Consider the following 21,395-nt stretch of genomic DNA (forward strand, 5'->3'; position numbering starts at 1 on the left):
AAGTGCACAATTTGGGGTAATTTATCAGAATTCCAGTACACCATCTAGCACCAAAGAACTCACAAAGACATTCCTAGCCAATTAGGATGGTGGTGTTAAGTGACAGATGGCAAAGATGCCCTCTACATCCTTTTTTTCTGGAGGAAAAGATGTGTGCAGATGTATTGCCACCTGGCAATTTAAGAACTTTCTAGGGTGACTGGTGGAGGTTTACTTAGATTGTAAATATTTTAAATAACCTTGGATTCATTAAGCATTTCTTTCTCTAGCAGAGCAGAGAACTTATCTCTGTTTATTTAGTAATTTTTCCCCTTGATGTGAAAAGTAGTTGAATCTATGGTATCTAACTTCTTGCACACCTGAAAACCATACAGATTAATTAAATCAAGATGAGCTTTAAAACACTTCATTTACAAAAAAGCCTTAACTAGAAATTTTTCTTTCGAAAGTCTCCTTTCATGCCAAGATGACAGGAGAATGTATAGTGCACATTCAGTTTAAAGACATAAGCCTATGTAAGACTCCTTCTGACTTGTTCTCAAAATATGTATATCATTTATGACCCTCAATGTTTCATTTCTGCTATTCTTAGCATGTGATGTTGTTTCATTCAAGTAGTATATTGTCTGTGAGGATTATTTAGGAGCAAACTGTACGAGGTAATGAAAATCTCTTTTAATTTGTATTTTAGAAGTCAAACTTTGCATGAAAAAATACAAGATGCAAGCAATGCCCAATACAAAATAGCTTGCATTTTGGTTATGTATTTATGAAGGAAAGAGTTACTAGAGTTCAGGTAAAATCTTCCATTTTTCTGTTTAGTATTTATCTCAGTTTGCACAAATGATGTGTACCATGAAATGTAGCCAGTACGCAGGAAAGTCTGGAGGTAATATAGCTGTAAGACGGAGGTAAGATCTTCAATGAGGTTTTTTTAACCAATAGTAAACTGAGTTTTGAGTATTTTTTTTCATTCACTAGCAAGTAAAAGCAAATTAATTTTTTAAGCATTTCTTAAAAATCCTAATCTGCTGTAACACTTAGGCTTCTTACACATGGATAATTTGATTCTTGGTTTCAAATTTCTGGGTGATCATCCTTTCTCCCAAAGCACTGAATAATACTAATACTCTTGCTTTAATTTAACACTCCTCCAGACTCCTTTTTTTTTTTTTTCTTTTGATCAGCTAATTTTGAGTTTAGTACAAGCTTTTCTCCTTTGGTTTCTGATCACTTGCTCACAGTTATTACAGGGAAGGTAAACATGCAAAGTTTGTGTTGTGCTCGTTCTGCAGAGCAAGGCTCTCTGCCGGTCTGTTTTGTTTCCTGTATTATGGCTGTCACCTTCAGTTTGCTCACGCTGTGCTTTCTGTTCCATTTCTTGTTTGGCGACTGTCAGGAGCTTGGTCTTGTTATCCTGGTGGGGATCCATGCTGCTGATTAATAGCACAAGAGGCTAAAAACAGGTGGAGTTCAAGCAGGCTGTGTTTGCTGATAATAAAATGTTATGCCTTTTATCCAGTGTTCTCAGACATAATTCTAATCAGGTGACAAACTGACCACTAATGCTCAAAAAAATGAAGGAGCTGATGTATCATTTTCCTAAAGTCATCCTCTGCAGAATGGGAATTTCTTGTGAGTGGAACGGGGAAGGCACAAACATTAATCAGCATAAATATTATCCACTGTTGTTTTTCCATGGGTGAGAGGCTCCTGCTGAGGGAGATTGTTGTGAGTGTTGTGAAAAGCACATTATGAATATATTCTATCCCTTTCCAAGGTGAGAGTCTTGCTTGCTTGTTTAAATACAGTAAGTTTGGTTGTATTTGAAGATCTGAAATCTATTGAGCAAACACAGATGTAACAAAGATTATTTTGTAATTATTTTGTTGCTTAGCTGGAAATACACATTTGGATACTTTTTTTTTTCTCAATCCATATGTAAGTTGTAACTATTATTGCAATGAGGTTTGCAGTTATGGTTGCCATTAACTGTCATGTGAAAAGCTGAACACAAGCAATTGCAGGCAACTCTCATACCCTTGGCATTTTTCCTCAGCACTGCTACAGTTAAGTGCATTGTGCTTTTGGTAGGATAAATTGTCTTTCCAAAAAGTGATAGACCTCTAGTGCACAATTATAAACATTGCATGTTATGCTTTAGATGTAAACTGGCAGTATTAATTAATCCTCAGATGTATTGAAAAGATTCTACTCACATAAAATTTGCAAAGCAATGCAGAAGAAAACTGAAGGCTTTTATAGGAGAGCAGGTGACACTGGTTATGGGGGGAATATAAAAGGTTTGTTCTTGACCCCTTTTATCACATGCTAATACATTACCAAAACTTTAATCTCTAGAGCTTAAACTGTAAGTTCTGTACTTCCAAGAAGATTCACCTGCTTGGTAAAACTGTGGCAAGTCCTTTCAGATGTTTAAAATGGATATACATGTTCATGTACTTGCCTACTGGAAAGGAAAAGTCAGAAATTTTACAGTAGTTCAAAGAATAGTAAAACTTCGTGTTTTCCTTTGGATACACATTACTGCTTAGGTAAATGAAATCATAAAATTCTTGTTGTTTTGTTGTTTGTTTTTTTCTTTTGCACACTCAAGTCGAAAATATTGTTTGCACATAAAGGAAGAAAATTTCATTAGCATGAAAAATGCTTTTGGTTGCTATAATCTGTGTGTGTTTGCATAGCTTTCCTCATTGGAGGACAAAATATCCTACCCTACCTAAATGTCCTTGGTATTTAAGTCCCAGAAGTCTGTTTTTGGAGTAACTGCAAGTAGAAATTACTTTTTAGAGGTAGAAAGGTTAAACACGCTGAAACCTGATTTCCAGCCTAGCCTAAATTATAGTATTTAATTCTTTTATACTTAGAATTTACTTATGACTGAAGAATAAGAAAATAATATATTCACTTTACTGATGAATTGGTTGGGCTGCAGTGAGGTTTGCACTGCTTTCTGGCCTGTATAGTGGTTCATCTCCTGCTGATGGCTTAAAACCACATCTAACTATTTTATGTTGGAAAGGTAATGTACTGAGAAAGTAAAACAGGGAAGCATTTTGGTCTAATAGTGTTGTATCAGATACAAGGAACCAGAAGGCCTAAAGCATTAAAATAGAAGAAAAATAAAGCATTTACTTACTCCTGTATTAAAAAAAACTAAACCAAAACAAACCCAAAACTTCTCCAAGTGTCAGGCTATACACTCTTCTGTTCTGCTGGAGTATTTTGTGCCATCTGTCTAGACTGTAAGATCTTTAAGGCAAAATGAGATACACAAGTGGCACATAGAACACTACTAGGCCTGTTAATTGCTTAGTTTTCACAACATCTGGCACACATTATATAACACATTTTCTTCTGCCTGTTAAAAGCGGATAATATTTATTTACCTGACTGTCACTAGGGCTTTAAAAAGTCTCATGGAAACCAGAGGAGTAAATGAACCCTGGAGGGGAATTGATACTTTTCAGACATAACAGACCAGACACAGCCTCTAACTCCAGGTTTTTGAACAGTGCCTTGCCTCTCACTGGAACAGTTTTCTGATGCTCTCTCCCTGAACATCTGTTGATGGCCGCTTTCAGAGCCAGAATCCAGATCCAGAAAGAACTCCCCCATGGAAATGGCCAGCCTGATGTTCTTAAAATTTGCATGCTATTGTGGGACCCCTTAAGTTTCATGCTGGTGGTTTTATTGTGCTATCGGTGCCACCTCAGTTGACCAAATGGCAACAGTCATAAAGGGGGAAGAAAAACATTCTGTCTGTTGCCTGTGTTTCCTTCTGTTGAAAGGAGGAGATATAAAAGAGCCCTTGGAGTATGGAAATTGAAAAGGTCTCAGCTGGAGATGGTTGACAGAGCTGCCTCCAACAGAGCAGAAGAACAAGAAACAAAATGGGAGCAAAAAGTTCAGTGTGCAGGAATAGCATAGACAGAGTTAAGCTTGAACTGGGTCACATAACAGGAATTTATTCTTTTTTTTCCTTTCTCATTATTTCTTCAGACTTTATTAAAAATGAAACCTCTTTGGTTAGTCATCATAAATCAGTCATCCAGCAGTGTTTGAGGTATTGGCCCCGAGTGAACTGGCCTGCTATAGTAAAGTACAATTCAGATCCTGGGTAGCCCTTTTTTTGTGAACAGGGCAAATGAGCTTGGATGTGGTCTCTGTTTCTTTGTGCTTGGATTCCAGCTGCCATGACTGGTTATGGAGGGCTCCTACCTTGCTGATCTCTGTAATGACCTCACTGCAGAGAGGAACCTGCTGGTGCTGTGCTTACATCCCTCTGACTGCAGGAAGCATCCAGATCCTATCTAGCCATATTTATCTGCACGAAGCTGCAGAAGCTAAAAGTCATCCCACGGTGTTTTAGCATATGTTGAAAAATGAAATACTGTCAAACTCCTACAGTACTTGAAATAGGCTTGAAATAGGCTCACAGTTTTGCTCCTTCACGCTTTTTCTTTAGAGATCATTCAGGGACTCAGATGCAGTGGGGCACAGAAATAGAGAATGAATCTTGCACTTGTCGATCTGAAAATTAACCTTCTGAACTAAGTTAGTTTTAGATAACCAGAATCTCTAGTTTCATGCCTGCTTTCTGTGTTACTATTAGAGCCTCATATTGTTCTGTGCAGAATGTATAATTCAATTAGTGACACCCAAATTTATATTTTGAAAAGAGATATGTCTGGGGAATGAATGAAATCTTGTAATTTTTTAAGTCTGATTATTACCAGAATAGATGATGGTCTAAAAGTATGCTAATTGTTATTCCATTTTGTAACTTATTTACTTTTTCTTTTGCGTGTATATATGTGTGTGTGTGTGTGTGTGTGTGCTTCTCCACAGACTGGTTTATTACCCCACGATTTTACAGTGATTAAATAGCAATGCAAGGAAGATTAAAGTGTTAATTTCTTTTATCCCTCTGTTCTTAAATTGGCCAGTATAGGTAGGGTAAATGCAATTAAAATAGATAAATAAAATAATTTCAGTTCCAATATTGACTGAACAAATACAGAATAATCTATCTTTCCATTGAGCTGGAAGGAGAAAAAGCCCTAAGACAAAATTTCTAAATCATTACCTTACTTCCACAGATGGACATTTTCAAGTGGTAGGTGAATGTTTCTGGAACCAAAAATCTTAGTACTTCCAGAGGCTTTTTTTTTTTTTAATTTTTCTAAACTGCTTTTAAATACTGTTTAGCTATAGATAACACACACAAGAAAATATGTAATCCCAAATGTATAGTCTAGAGGCAGACTGAGTAATGTTCTGGATTTTTTCATGTATGCGATGATTATTTGAAGCCATTCCTGGCTGAGTCCTGGATGAATTTTAGGCTGCAGCTGTCTTGCTGAGTATTCATTATGAAATCCTTATGTTTAAAAATAAACACATTAGACTTGTTTTCATCTCACAAACTTGTCTTTCACTATGTGCCAGTGACCTGACATGGTGACTGCATCTCTGAGCCTTAGATCTCTGTGGAAAATCTTCATGGTTTAGACTTCTTTTTGTAAAAATATTCAAAAATATTTAGATAATTTCAAGTAGGAGTGGATCCTAAAAATATAATACAAAGCTTTATTTAGCTGTTTTCTACCTTCTCTTTTAAAAGCCAAGGTGAGGTTACTGTCTCTTGTCCTAGGCCCTCACCTCTACCATCATAATTCCAGGCTAAATGATGTGCTTTTCAGCCTGGAGTTGTTTCTGATTCACAAACTTGCTTATAAATAACAGAAGGCATTCTGTGTGACTAGAACAAAATATAGGGAAGGGAAAGCATATTTCTTCTTTATCAAGTAGAAAGAAAGGCTGCTTCACTTTTCTATTCCTAATTTCTTAGAGGAACAGTGTCTCTTGTGTAATGCAGCAAGAGCATGTGCCCAGTTTGCTTTAATTCCTGTCCCTGTCCTGAACATTTAGCATCCAAATTTCTCACTTCAAAAATCAGTGGAGGCATGTCAGTGCCTATACCAGGAACAAGATATTCCCTTGGTGACTGTTTCTCTCTATATTGTGGAAATACGACCCCCTGTGACACTGAAAAATGAGGCACAGAGGAGAAGGCAAGCCAAGGTTACAATGCCAGCAGAACTAGTGTCAAGTAGAGACATTCAACAAACCTTGAAACCTCATGAAGCATTTAAGTACAATGTCCAGTGCCTCCTTTTCAGTTCCTCCTTCATCTTGAGTCCTTGTATCCTCTGAACGTGTATTTTTCAAAGATATTTAAACAATGAAGTCTCAACAAAATTACCAGTTTTGAAGAGGTAGACTTTTGGTTTGTGACATCTCAAAGAAGACAATAGAGGGGTCTCATCTCAGGTAACCCAGTACTTATGCAGTTGACATTTACTTTTAAGATGACTACAGAGAAACCTGCAAGACTAGCTGACAAAAATAGGAATTTTATGGCATGGCTCACTTAGAGCATATTAGAAAAGAAGTCTGGATTCAGTTGCCTACAAAGGACACCTTGTGTTTCAGGTGCTGTGGGTATTCTGGTATTCTGCCTAATGTCCCTGACACTCTAGAAAGGACTGAATTTCCCCCAAGACCTGTGCCATATCCCTCAGTGCTGTGTGAGTCTTAGTCTGTGATCTCTCGAATGGCACCAGACACCAATGTTTTGGCAACAATCTTCAACCCTATTTTATTATAGCAGTAATAACAATTATAATGAATAAGAATATGCACTTGAAACATGTATCATATAAACATGCTTAATATATCTGCATCCACACAGGTATAATACAGATATATATATATATATACCTGTAGTTTTCGAAGACAAACATTGATCCTGATTTGCAGAGTGCATGGCACTGACTGAAGGTGGGACAACTAAGATGTAGCAGTTAGAGAGATTAGCAATCATCTTTGATCTGTAATTGCAGCTCTTGGTTCGTGCTTTTGTCTGCCGTGCCTCCCGCTGGTGCAGGCGCTGCACACCCAGGAGCTCTGTGAGGGAAAACATAATGTACGTTATTATTCTCACCAGAAAGAGAGGGTAGAAACTAAGCAGAAAGTAACAAGAAACAAAAGCAAATTACTTTTAGCTTCCCTTCATCATAAAGAGAAAAGAACACAGGAGGAAAATAGCTTCCATATTTTTAGGCATTTGTGAGTCACCCTAAATCTCTTAGGATATTTTCGTAAAAATTATATTAAAAAGCTTCTGTGAAGTAATGAACTAGTAAGTTTTTTCTTCTGATATATTTCAGTTGCTTTTTTTTAAACTTCTTCAGGGTAAAGAGTCGGTTATCCATCTGGGAATGCAAATGTTGTGAAGTGAGCTATGTGGGTTGTGAGAGGAAAAAAAGACTGGGTCATCTTTCCCGAGGTTGACTCTTAGCGTCCTGTAGTTCTACACTGGACTAGTAGCAGCAGTAAAGGTGTTCCCATATGTGGAAAGGTAGTGGCTGGTGGGATAACCCATGGCCTAAATTCACTGTCCTGCCCATAAGGTCCTTGCTGGTGAACTATACAGTCCAGGGGGTTGGGCAGGCCAGGGAGGTGTGCTGGAGAGCACAGAACAGAACAGACTGGAGCAAAGTTAGAGTGTTCTCAAAGGTTTTATTGACACTGCGGGTAAAGGCTTGGGGGGTTTTTGGGTTGATTGAAGGCTCCAACACCCAATTGTTGTTTAAAAGCATTCAGATACTTTCATATCTCTTATGAAATAAAGAATTACAACTAAGAGCAAGACTAAATGAGCAGTAATTACCTTTTATATGTGATCTGTCTTTAACCCAGATTTACACAAATCGTGTGTTATTACATTATCATGTGTCAGTGCACAGAGCTGGTGAGCATAAGGAAAGTGAGGATTTTCTGGGAGGTTGGGAGGATGCAGGTACTTCCACACGGTCAGTCACAGGCAGCTCTTTCCCATTCCATCACCGTCACTCCCTGTCCTCATACTCTGTCTAAATTAGGAAGATGAATGACCGGGTTGCTCTGATGCAATACTCCAGCAGACCTGGGCCGCTCTGGGGACTGTTTTTTCATGGAACCTACACACATTAACTTCATAGTTTTAGTTACGTAAAATTGCTAAAAAGCCTTTATGGCAATTAAACAGGAAGTGGCACAAAGTGGTTTTTGGTTTTGTTGTTCTGACATTACATTAACAGCTACAGGGAAGTTGAATTGATAGACAAAACCTCTTAGCTATAAAAATCCTGAGCCTAACCCAAGCCAGATTCCAGCCAAGAGTCTCCCAGTGCATGTTTTTCAACAGCAGAATAACAATACAGCTCATATTCCATGAGCACCAATTTTTTCCCCATGTGCCGCTCCGTGAAATTATACAAAAGGAAGAGAACTGTATATACAGTGGTTATTGTTCTGGTCCTTGACCTGATACTCTCCAGCTGTCTGTAGGAAACTAAAGTCACCTTCTCAAAAAAGGCCAGTGCTTGGTGTGAATTTGATAGTTAAATTTTATTCTTAACACAGCTAAAGGAAAAGTAGCTGTGTATTTTTATCTTGTACAGACTAGTGTGTAATAACACATCACATTTCACATTTTTTTAAGATACTATTAATGAAAAAATTTCAGAGTTTCAGGCACTCTTGTTGCAGTCTCATGTTGTTTTGAAAGAACACTTCAAATGAGGTTGCACTGTGAAAAAACGACTCGTTTACTCATCTGGGCATAATTTTAATATTCTTGTTCCTGTACTCATGCTGCATGATGCATAGCTTGTAGAATAGAGATTTAAGGTCACAAAGCTTTGTTTTTTTAGGGTGATTTATTTCTTGCCTTTTTTTATATAATTTTTTATAATTAGGATTTTTTGTAAACACTGCATTGATGTACATAACACTGCATACACATTGTTCATTGCTGTCTGCAGAGTATTACATTCAGAAACAACACAAGATTAGATTTGTAATATATTCATCAAATAGAAAGTCTCCAAGTATACTTTTAAAGATTATGGTTTAATGGTTTGGCTGAAGTTCAAAACCTGAAGGGAAAAAAATATTTTTTTGAATAATACTAGTTCATTAAAATAATTTAAGAATTCTGAAGAGGGCTCCCATATGAGGTGCCAGACTGATTCTAAACCTCACTGAATATCATGTCTCACAGAATTATGCAAATGCTGGTCAACTCACAGTCAACTGTAGACTGAAGATTCATGTCTGGAACTTCATAAAATATTAATATCAAGGATTTTTTGGAGGAAAAAAAATTAAATCCAGCCCTCAATTAATGAAACTTGGGAATCAACTTGCAAAACTATCAAAGGGATTATTGTAAAACAACTTCTGTTCTCAGGATGCCTCCAAGAAATAAGAGAGTTCCCTTCTACTAAACTCCCTGAAATCCCAAGGCAGCAGCCTGTAAAATCAGTGTAACATGCTAGCAGGAAAACGAAGGGCTCTTCTTATCTCTGCCACTGGCTTATCTCTGTACTTTGGACTTTATCACTTTTAACACATCGTGCATTGCAGGCGTTTATGTGGAGGTTATTCTCCTGCACTTCCTAAGACCTTCTGATTTTCTCCCATTTCCTCTTTTCTTCTACATTTTTCTTCTTCAGGTGAAGTCTTCATGATTGCCTCTGTAAAACTTTGATTCTCTCCTCACTGTTTTCTTCTAAATTTGTATGTCTTGCTGTTTCCATATTTCTAAGTTTCCTCAGCAATCTTCATTCTCTGCATTTCCAAAAAGAGAAAAAAAAAAGAGAAAGAAGCCTCCAGAGTAAATGCTGTTAATCTCTTTATGAAATTTATATGTCCCACTCTTTTTTCATTGTGTAGTCTCTGGGCTAATTATCATTATCAGTGAGAGCCTGGATTCAGCAGACAGAGCCCTCTCTGCAGCTCAGAGCAGCTTGGTGGAGCAGTAGAGGAAGCTGGCAGAAAGTTTCCCATTGGTGAATAGTGATGTGAAAATCCCCATTCCTTTCTCTTCTCCATTATGTGCCTCCTACCTGGTAATTCTCAGCAGCAAATAATATCCACAACCCGTTAGGGAATGAGAAGAGAGGAGTGTATAATATGGAAATCAACATTACAAAGGAAAAGTAACAAAGGTAAAAACCTTGAACAACAACAACAAAAAATGGGCATTTGAACCCACAAAGCTGCTCAGACACTTCAGTTCTGTCAAAAGCAATAGGTGTTGGGGGCTCAGTTAATGCGAGCTGGTGACTATATGGTTACAACACAGCAATGATTTTTGGCTACTCTTAATAATGAAAATTACCTGTATAAACTCCTGACAGGCTTCAGGTTTTTTGTCATAAATAAATGTTCTCCAGGGCAGTTCCTTCTTGTCATTTAAAGGACTGTAATAGATGAATTTCTAGAGCCTGGGAGGTTTAGTCTTCTAATGACTTTTTTTTTTTACCAGAGAGAGAAACATTTTGTATCTCATGTACTGTTTAGGAAGGAATCAGAATATAAATTCTGATGCTACTCAGCATGCATCATATTTGTCATGTTTCAGAATTATCCCTAATTTTCTTGGCTTCCTCCCCAAATTGCTTTAATCATTAGTCTTTTCCTTAACTACTTCTCTTGATGTGTGTCATTATGGTGGCTGCCTCTCAACAACTAGCTTAGGGAAAAAACATCTCACAGGTCCCACAGGGCAGGCAGAGCTACTTCAGAGAGACAACAGCAGAATGTATTCTGGGACAGCTGGCTCTGCTGCCAGCCTCGGCTACATCAGGGTGAGTCAGGAGTAATTAGAGCACAATTGCTGGTCAAAATTAGGACCATTCACTCACGGTTCTTTCAAGTAGGTGTAATTTCAGAAAAATAAGTAGAAATGGATCATTTTCTCTGGAATGAATTTAAACATCTGCCTGGAAAGAGTTTTGAATCAATACAGGATAGAGTTAGTTCTTGATAAATATAACAAAGTATTATCCTGATTCTGCCCCTTATCATCATGACGCCCATGTAGGTGTCACACTTCCATACACTACAGGCCCAGCAGGACTTGAACAAAGTCACAAGGAGCTGCAGATTGATTGTATGTCAAGAGATAATTTGGATTGATTTGGGCAGCTGAGTTCTTGGTAGCTTTTAAAAAAATTCTAATATAAAAACATTTTTACGATTCTTTCATTTTTCTTTCTGTGGAAAGGGAAAAGTTCTGGGCATCTTCAGTAAGTACTGTTAACTTTGATGTGCTACCAGTGTCCTTGTGTGACCTGTTTCTCATAACTCTGTCCCATACTAGAGAGTGCTGCAGCTTCATTCGCAATTCAAATTCCCAGGGTAAATTGTGTAGATAAATCTTGATGCCATGGTCCATTGAATTTTACCTAATATTATTCTTTTTCCCTCAAGAACTTCAGGAGACTGTGACTTTCTTCATTGACTTTCATTATTTTTCTCCAGCACATGAATAATTAATGTGGATTGTTCTGGACTGTTTAAACTCTTTATTAAAGAAATTGCCAAGAGTATATAGCAGTGTCTCTTTCATGAGCTGAACACAGGTGATTTCAGCACTCTAAATTAACACTATAATAGGATTCAGAAATGCACAACAAAGCTATGAAGCTGCATTTCCACACACCCTCCCCAACAATAGCAATAAGAGCAATTTAAACCATTTTCAGCATCTCAGGCTTCAACATGGATACACAGAAACAGGTAGATTTAGGGTAGTGTTTGGTTCCTGTCTCCCTCTTTGGTGCTCATCTGTTAAGTGTAGCTCCCAAACCCATGTGTGGTGCTGTCCAGATCAGAATTGCTTCACTGCAATAAATGACTGTGAACTATCCCCTTGCACTTCAGACTTCTCTGAGTCATATGATTCTTCTTTCCTTTGTAAGTTGTTTTTGCCAAGTCCACAAGAAAATTTACCCAGTACAAATTAACTGTGAAATAGAAATGAAGCAAAAAGGAGAGGGATTTCTGAAAAGTCTGAGGAAGAAAAACAGAAGGGGTCCTATGTGACAGGTCATATCCCAGATTTTGGCACAGGCATCATTGATTAAAAGATGCTGCACTGTTTTCTAAGTAAATCAGAACAGAAAAGACAATACCAGAGAGGTCCTCTGTGAGAAATGTCTTTGAAGTCTGTTCAAGATGGTGTTGGAGAGGAACATTACCCTAAATATTGGGTAATTACTTACTTTTAGAGGCAACATAAGCGGATGAAAATTGCTGTGAATTCCAGTCATGTATTTTTAAGCACCAAGGAGATACTCATTAAGAACGTCTGACAAATAATGGAAAGAAAATTTTGCTGCTTGTTAGAGGAAAATGATAAACATACCTCTTTACTTTCCTTTGATTATGTACATAATGGGAGTTTTCCCGAAACATGAGGCATGACTTTAAAGAACTGTTTAAAAAAAACATGCTGTCACTGACTGTGGCTCTTGGAGATTGATTATTTCAGATGATGTGACAAAAGTTTCTTTACCATGTGAGAGTTTTGGAATATTTTATCTGAAAGAGCTACCTTCCAAAACACATAACCCCCAGAGAGAGTTCCTGTTTCCTCCAGCTGATGGTTCATTACTTCTTTGACCCAGCTTGTCTTAGCCCTCACTGTGGAAGACATCTAGAATTATGCTATAATTAGGGCTTAGAATTCACTCCCGTACTGCAATTTTGTAAAACAAGTACTCTGGAATAGATTGTCAGCTACTGGTGATAAAATGAGGTTGACAGATATAATGATGACAGTAGTTCTTTCACCGAATGAATATTACAGAGGGCTCTGAACTGCAATACTTGCTGGTCTGTGTGCAATGGTATTGAGGAAGGCATTGCTGGTAATGTCATTCTCTACCATATGTAGGCTTCAGTGCTACTTTTTTCATGTCTTATGGTTGTGAATAACACTGGAAGGCTTTGCTGCCAATAGATTTTGTGGGGAAGGATATCAAACAGGCAATAGCAGGTAAAATGATCAGGCTGCTCATTGATGTATTTAAACAGTGAACTGGAATTATTAATTTAGAGTCAATGGTGTTCAGCCTTCAAATTCTCTGCTAAGTGCAAAAAAGTTTTGGTTAGTCACAGTTGTGATTTCAGTGGGTGTTGGGTAATTTCAGTTTACTGCCCAGGAATTTAATTTTAACATCTGGTAACCAGAAGGTACTGAATCTCAGTTACTGAAGGCCTGCTCTGGATCTTTATCACATTTTGTCTACAGGTTGTGAGCACTTTAATTAACAGTTTGTAATTTTGAAGGAACAACTCATATATTTTATATTGTAGAGACACTGTTTTTTCCCCAATGTGGGACACCGGCATGGCAAAGGTCTCCTGTTTGGGGCTGCATTACTTGAGTAAATCACATTTGACCTCTCCTGCCACAATTAAAGTGTGTAGGTAAAAGATTTCAGTCTTGATCCTAAGAGGTAATAATTGTAATGTTTTAAAATTATCTTCTATTTATTCTCCAATAATAAGTTAATGTACTTTTTTTTTTTATTTAAGGGGAGAGCTTATTAGCGTTCAATGTAACTAAGTGTTATCTGTGCTCCCCATTTGCCTGTGAGGGAGTGGTGATCTCAGCAAAAAACAGAGTAGAAAATGTAGCATTGAGAGAATTGTAATATTTCAGAAGAGGCAATGCAAGTTCTTTTAATATTTGCTGTGAAAAAAAGACTAAATGACACACCAAAACACACGCCGCCCATGTGAGCCGCTTTCTTTCTGAGCCCTGGGCAAATACAAATGCTGTTCTGAAGCTTTCTCAGTGATGGCCTTTCAGTGTCTCTTCTCTTCATGAGCTGTTATTACCGCTTACATCTTCAATTATTCTTAGCAGTGACCTTTCCTTGGTGGTCCCCAGAAGAACAGCCCTACATCATCACAGTCATGGAATCAGTAATCAGATAAGTTAATAGTATTTTCATCACAAAGCAATTCCTTTCTTCAGTGGTGAACATGCTCAGACTGATTACATGCAAAGGAAAAGATATAATTTCCCCCCCCCCCCAAGTGTAGAAAGAACAAAGTACAGTGCATGCATGGGGAGAAATAATAACATAGATCACAGCTTTCTTGTACTATTTTGCCTATTTAGTGCAGCAATCTGTACATGTTGAAGGGCAAGTGATATAAAGAAGGTAATTGAAGTACTAATATGTAGTGTCATTGAGGCTTCAGGGGCAAATCTTGGCTGTAAGTGTAGTACTGACGCTTTTCCTAGTTGAATGAAAACTCTATTCCACAGTGAATTATTCTAGCTGGAGTCGTATTTCAATACACAAAATCAGTGTGTACGAAAAATGATTGAAAGAAGGGGAATTCTGAGATGAGGGAGTGTCAGCACCATATGGCAACACCTATGGGAAATCTTTCCAGACTTTACTTTGGAAACTTTTCGTGTAAAGGGTTGCACAGTCCTCCAGTTAACCACTGCAGGGATTTCTTTTGTCATTTTTATGACTGTTAATTTGGATTAGAGTAGGGCCTGGATTTTTCACCAGGGATCAGTGCTCCACTGTACCAGGCTTTGTACATGCACACAATTAAAAAAAGAAAAAAAAAATCAGCTCTCAAGAGTTTAGAGTATTACAGAAACATCAGGCACCTATTACACTCAAAAAACACAAAAGGCGGAGCAAAGAAAGATCAAAGCTTAGTACTTTTTATGTTGTCATTTATTTATCTTGCTTTCTCTCTTAGAAGACAGAGCCCCTTTAGTATTCAGTATTATTTTTGACCACACTGATTTACTTTTTTTCATCATTAAATTACTATTCCAAGCAGTTGTTGATAAACCACCACAGAGTTTGGAACAGAACAAAAGAGCGAAGGAGAAAGGGGCTAAGAAGGGAGATTTAAAAGATGGGGCCTGGGGAATATCCAAATTTTTTATCACAGTGAACGTCAAAATGAAACTAAATAAAGCAACGGTAGCATTTTGACATGTAATTGATAGGTTTTGCATAATGAATATATACTTCCATTACACACGTGTGCACACCTACTCACCTGTGTAACCCCAGAGTTTGGGAAACTGAGAGGAACTCTGCTTAAAACTTGTGATCAGCTTAAAGTACATTTTCCCCATCCATTCTTGCAATTTTGTGTAATTATAGATGTGTTAAGCACACATATATGGCAGGCAGCTGAGGATGTGTTGGATAGATCACAGCTTTAGCAGACTGAGCAAATTTATCTCACACTTCTATTAGTGAGAGGAATGTCTCTCTCAACCTGATGACTTCTCCCATCAGTTTTCTGCAAGAAACCTTGTTTGATTCTTGCTACCAATGAGTTCAGATTATCATTTGTTATTGTTGTTTTGCACTATCTTGTATTTTTTTTTGGTTAGAGCTATCCCAGTTTTGTGAGTTGAGCACTTTTAAAATGCAATTCTTGGACCTTATTTCTTGATCCCATTATAGGGAAATAAACGTGCTCACTATCAAGAGTCATTCACAGCTGGGACCAAAGACCCAACAAGGCCCAGCCTGTGCCCAGTATTGTCATGCCCAGGTGTTCCCTTGTCTCCTTCTCTCAGGAGCAGTGTTCAGCTGCTCTCACCCTTCAAGGTCTCCTTACCTTGCCTACAACCGAATGTAAAAGAAGCAGAAAAATGTGGAGTGAAATTTCATTCCGGACTATTAAAAATGTTAATGACCATCAGCTTTTGATTAGAGACACACACACTGGCTAAAATTTTGTGATGGAGTGAGGTTGTTATGGTCTTCAAATGTGAGGAGATGTTAAGTGCGCACATGAGAGCTGTAGGAAGAGAGTGAAAGGAGAGGCAGAGAACTCTCAACAACAGAATATATTCAGAAGGTTTGTATTTTCCCAGTTCCTGATTGAAAAGTTGATAAGTTCTTGCCTATTGTTAGTTTCCTTATTTTGGTAATTGTTGATAAAGAGGGGCTATGACCTACTTTTTAATTTTAATTTAGAAAAATGCTTACACACTTTTTGTCATTCTTGGAAGAGACGTTTAGTGTAAAATCATCATGAGTTCGTTAACTGGAGGAAAGGACAGAGAAATAAACATAATATAATCTATTTGAAAGATTAGTCAAGTTTTAAAAAGATATTTTCCTGATAAGAGAATTTTTACAGCTTCTTCTAGATGAAGTTCAAGTGATTTCATCTGGCACCTTGACTGTCCTTCAGAGGCACCTCTTATAAATCCAAACAAGCAGTATATTCCAGTATGATTTAAACTTTCCTATTTTTTGTTAAGGAAAGCAGAACTGCAGTATACCTGATGAAAAGAAGTAAGGGAGTAGTTTTATTAGTGTCTTACAAGAAGAATAACTTGACAAAGAGATTTAAACTTTTAGCTCCTGTATTTGCAACAGTGTTTTCTTATTATGTTGTGCTGCCTGTCTGAGAAACAGGTAGAGGGAGAGGAAGGGGAGGCAGAAAATTTTTCAAGGCCCTATGGCATCTCTTTTTTTGGATATTTAATAATGTACCATGTAAATGTATTGTAATATACAATATTTTGACCTGCTTTGTCACTACTCAGATGAGGGGATCATGCAAATATTAGTGAAGAGGCGAATCTTCAATGCAAATTAAGTGAGAAACCTCTTTGAATTCAACATTTAGCAAAGCAATGTATGTTGGATAATTGTATGGAGAACTTGTCTTTTCAGGGCTGCTGTGTCAAATGAGATTGGGGATTTGGTTTTGGTGTGTTGTTGGGTTTTTTGTTGGTTTATTTTTTGGGGAGGGCAGGGGATTTGAAAGTATTGTATCAACAGTTTATGTGTATTGGAGATGATCTGTGACAGGGAGATTTTGATAGAAAATGCAGTGTAGTTTTGTTCCCATAAGGCGTGAACTGAATTAAATGTATTTTGGAGACGATACCACTTCACTCTTCAGTGGTGACTTATTATCACCATTACTATTAGTAGGGAGATGATATTTAAAATGAAATATGATGCTTCTTACTGTCACAGCAAATAAAAACAAGAGATAAATTAGTAGCTAAAATAGCATATTGACTAGTTGGGTGAAATATGCATAATAAGAAACTCCAGCAATAAATAACTTGAAACAAAATATTTTTCAAGGAGTTTTGGAGGTCCTTGTCTATTTTAGAGTAATCATATATGGATACAGTTTGCCATCCATTGACTTTATTAATTTGCTCTCCAAGACAAGGAGAACAAAGGTTTACAAGTCTAATTGTATCAGATGCCTTGCTGCAAATCAAATAGACAACTGTTATTAAAAGAGAACCTAAAACATGATAAAATCAGTTTTCTCTTGTGCTTTTCATGGAAAACATATTAGTCAATAAAGCTAAATCAGAGTTCTGTATAGAGGTAGCTTGGCTGTTTATTTCTTTGTACCTAAACAGGCTCATTTTGTTAATCTTGTATCTGTATTTTTTTGTTCTGAGACTATCAGTATATTATGGGATGGCCTACCTCAGACAGGTAGCTGCAGGCAGCAGGTGGCTGTAATCCCAGCTCCCAGGTCCTTCAAAATTAGCAGAGTCTGGGTGAACCAGTCACTGCTCTAATGAACCACTCCACTAGAAATATTCCTGGCTGAAATTTGTCATCTGACACCTTTTGGATCTACAGCACTGCAGGATGAGAAATCAATTACAAGACTGTCTTCCCTTCATCACAGGACAAATTCTGCAGCACTGGACACACATATTTCAGACTTCTGCTTTAACTTCTTTGTAATCTCTTGGGAAAACAAGGAAGAGAGATTTAACCAGGGATTTTTTCCTAATCATAAAAACTTTTCTTTAGAAGAGATAAATTCAGATTTCTGACAACAGGAGCACTGAAGTATAACTTTCATTTGTCCAGGGTATATTAGTGCTTGAAGTCTTTTATGTTCTTTTATTATTTTTCTGCAACCATTCCTTTTTTTTTAAAGTGATCTTAACTATGCTTTTAGTTAGACTGTGTGCTGTACTCTGTGATGAGGTGTTTTGGTCACTGCCTGTCATTCTTGTCTGATGCTCTTTAGGAGTCAATGTACAGTTAAGGCCTCCTTCTACTTTGCTGGGTCAGTCAGCACCAGGGCTGCAATCAGGTATCTTCAGGAGTTTTTGGACACTGTTTCAGGCCAAATGGTTGGTACAGTAGACTTGTCTGGAGCAAAGTCATACACGTCTCAAAACCATGTTAGAAACCACAGTTTGTGTACTGTGTAGGCACATTCCATTCTGCCATACTCTGCTTGCAGAAGCTTTCCTCATCTGAAACTTCCATTTCAAAAGGTACCAAATGTATATCTACAGTTTACTGGGGTATGGGTAAAAGGATGAGAGAATTCTTTTATTGGTGTTAATATTATAAATCTGCTTCAGGTTATGTGTTTGTGGTCTTTGCAGGCAGGTGTGATATAAATGTGAGGGACTCTGCTGGTGCTCCAATATGTCTTGAATTCCTGCAGCTGGGCTTGCCTAGCTCAGACCTAGCACTGTGCTAATCAATCCTGCTGAGACACAGCATATTAGTTCAGGCTTAATGATGTGCTAATACAGTTACCTGCTGAAAGGCTATGCAAGCATCCATAAATCACTCTATCCCCCCCCAAATTTTCTTTCAGCAGGATTAGGAGCTAGGTAATTCACAGTCAGAGTATCAAGCCTTTCAGTTCTTTTCATAAGAGCAGCTTACTTAATCCATTTGACTCTCTGATGTGCTCCGTGCTCTCATGGAGGTAGGACGGCTGTGGAGAGAGGATTTGCTCATGTATTTAGATGTGGTGATGCTCCTGGCTGGTTTTTTTTTTGATGCAAAGTGTGAAACAGTTCAAGATTGTTTTATATCTATAACACTTTATAAACTACAGATATTTTTCAGAGAAGTTAAAAGGCTTAATTGTGAAAATGTATTCTCTAGGGCAGTTTCTGCATTCAAAATGCAGCTTTATTCCATGGATTTTATCCGGTCCTAGCTCTTTATCTTTGTCAGAAAATAAAGAAACTGCTGGTTGTGTCAACCAAGTGTGTGCCCTTCAGAATAGCAGGATATTTCATGCTGCTGCTGTACTTAGTCCTGGTCCCTGTGCCCCATGTGGAGTGACCGGAGCAGAGACATACCTTGCCCACTTCTGTGCTGTCCTCACAAATATCAGCAGGAGCTCGTTTTGTTTAAGGGTAAAAGGGATAATCACTAGTGTCTCAGTACCTGGTTAGGTGACACCAAACAACAGGGGAACAGGATAGTTCACCTGTGAAGATGTGTGTGAGTGAACGAGCTGGGCTTGCCGAGCTGTACACAGTTGCTAGGGTGAGGTGTAGAGCTGGGGCAACAGGGGCCCATAAAGCAGTGTGTTTTGGAAAAAAATTCCTACTTTAAATGGAAAAAAATCCTAGGATCTTTTTCACAGACCTGTACTGATTTTTCAGCTGTCTGTGAGGTATCATGCTGTTGGTAGGGATTGCTTACTTTTTAAGCTTTTCTCCAAGGAGTTAATGCTCCTGAGTATCCTAGGCATGGTCAATGGTTGGAGTTACTAAATTCAAGCCTAGTTGGATCAATTTATACCTGATTTCTAGGCTTGTCTCACCTCAGTAGCAATGTCCTTAGGAAATTTATGGTTTCTTAGAGTTTGTTTTTGTATTGCAGCATTACTGTGCTGTGGTATAACGATGTATTCAAAATTAAGAGAACATAAAGTTCCTCAAATAAAAGAGAGAGAAAAGCATGGAGAAAACTGAACCCTCAGTAGAGGAATGAGAGGAAGAGCAATATTAAAGGTTGTTCTGGATATAGCCAGTTAGTAAGTGCTGTTTTGTCAGACCTGTTCTGGACTTTCTGTACTGCCCAATTTAGACTCCCAAGGCCAACCAAATGTCTGACTCTTGCTGAGCATTTAATAGGTCTAATTTAATCAGTCTGCACTAATTATCCACAGTTTGAAACCTGTGTTAATTTTTACCTTTCTATTGTGTTTTTAGGCTGCCTATTTGAAGATGACCTTTGCAAATCTTTTGAAATCTGTGTAAATGGTAAGTCTTCAATATTTTGTTTGCTGATTAGTCTGTCCTCCATTCCAATTGGTATGTGGCTGATTCAATAAACCAAATTTATGCATGAATGAGAAGGAGAAGGGAAAAAAACATATCAGGTATGACTCTTCTGGTCAGCAGTCAGGGGAAATTTAATAGATTTAAAAAATATATAAATATTCTCTCAACCTTGAACAACCTCATCTTCTTTTTGTGAAATAGACTGTAACTAAATTAAACACTCTGAAATATGCTAATGTTTAGTTTGCTTTAATATGGGTGAAAATAACTGTTTAGTTACCTTCGGGTTGTTCCTCTTTTTAGGGGATGATGCTGAGTAATTATCAGTCTCCTTTATCTTCAAAAAGTTATTATTTACTGTAATAAGAAAGAAGGTCTCAAAGGAAGACTGCAGTTGTTCTTGATTATGCTGCTTCCTTTTTCTGTGACTTTTACCTGAACTATGCAAAAGCAGCTTTCTTCTGGTCTCCCTCATAATTTCTTTTTAGTAAACCAAAAAAGCAAAACCAATGTATGAATGAGTTTAATGGAACAGTAGGAAAGATTTTTCTAATAGTAGTTGAACACTCTCAATTTGCTACATGAAAGCATTTAATTCCCAATGAAGGACAGAGTTAGAGGGAGAGCTTTGAACTGTTTTAAAATATGTACATCTGCAATTAAGGGGTTTAATTTTTTTTAAAATTAGGTACTGTATATGAAATTTTTTTGTGAGTGTGTGGCACGATGAAGTAGTTTTGTTTTCCATCAAACTCAGAAAAATTAATACAGGTCTATTAATAATCAGAAAAATGCCAATTTGTAAAAATTCTGTATTGAAGATTTCCATGACTGACACCAGGATGGGTGGTGACAGATTTCTACAGTGGTGCATTTTGCTGACTACCACTATTTTCAAGTGCCTCACTGTAGTCTTCCCCAATGCAAGCATATTTAATCAGGTTTTAATGATAGGCCACTGTTATATCTGGCAGGCAGTGCATAATAGGGAATTTATGCAACAGGTTATAGTAATTTCTGTACTTTAACTGATCTCTCTATTGAAGACTTGGCTGTTCCTATAAATGTTATTTCCTACTTCTTGCTCTACCTGTTTTCTTAGTTGAAGATGCAGTTTCTAAAGTCTTAATTTGACACTCCTTAGCATGCAAAATTAAATTATGTCATCGTATTTGAATTTGAATGGACCTTTTCTGTAGACCTACTCTTATTTTGGCATAATTAACTTAAAGAAATATCTGTAATGAATAAACCAGTTGATCAATAATATTTCCTAATGTCTGATCTTGTTTTAAAAAAAAACACTTGCAGGGATTCAGTCAATGTATTTAAGGTAACTGCATAGTATTTCACTTTTTTATTACTGTAACTGGGCAAATGTTGTCTAGAGTGGATTTTAAATGCTGTCCTTGATGCAAGTGAAAATACA

General features: G+C 37.4%; 1 protein-coding gene across 1 annotated transcript in view; it reads left to right on the forward strand.

Moving 5' to 3' along the window:
* PTPRN2 (protein tyrosine phosphatase receptor type N2) overlaps positions 1-21,395 on the forward strand; it is a 645,372-nt gene that overhangs the window by 46,102 nt on the left and 577,875 nt on the right. Inside the window, exon 2 of the mRNA XM_032679900.1 lies at positions 19,895-19,945. Coding sequence (XP_032535791.1) covers positions 19,895-19,945 — 51 coding nt within the window. The remainder of the gene's footprint in view (positions 1-19,894; positions 19,946-21,395) is intronic.

Source organism: Chiroxiphia lanceolata, chromosome 1, assembly GCF_009829145.1.
Source record: "Chiroxiphia lanceolata isolate bChiLan1 chromosome 1, bChiLan1.pri, whole genome shotgun sequence".
NCBI classification, from domain to species: Eukaryota; Metazoa; Chordata; class Aves; order Passeriformes; family Pipridae; genus Chiroxiphia; species Chiroxiphia lanceolata.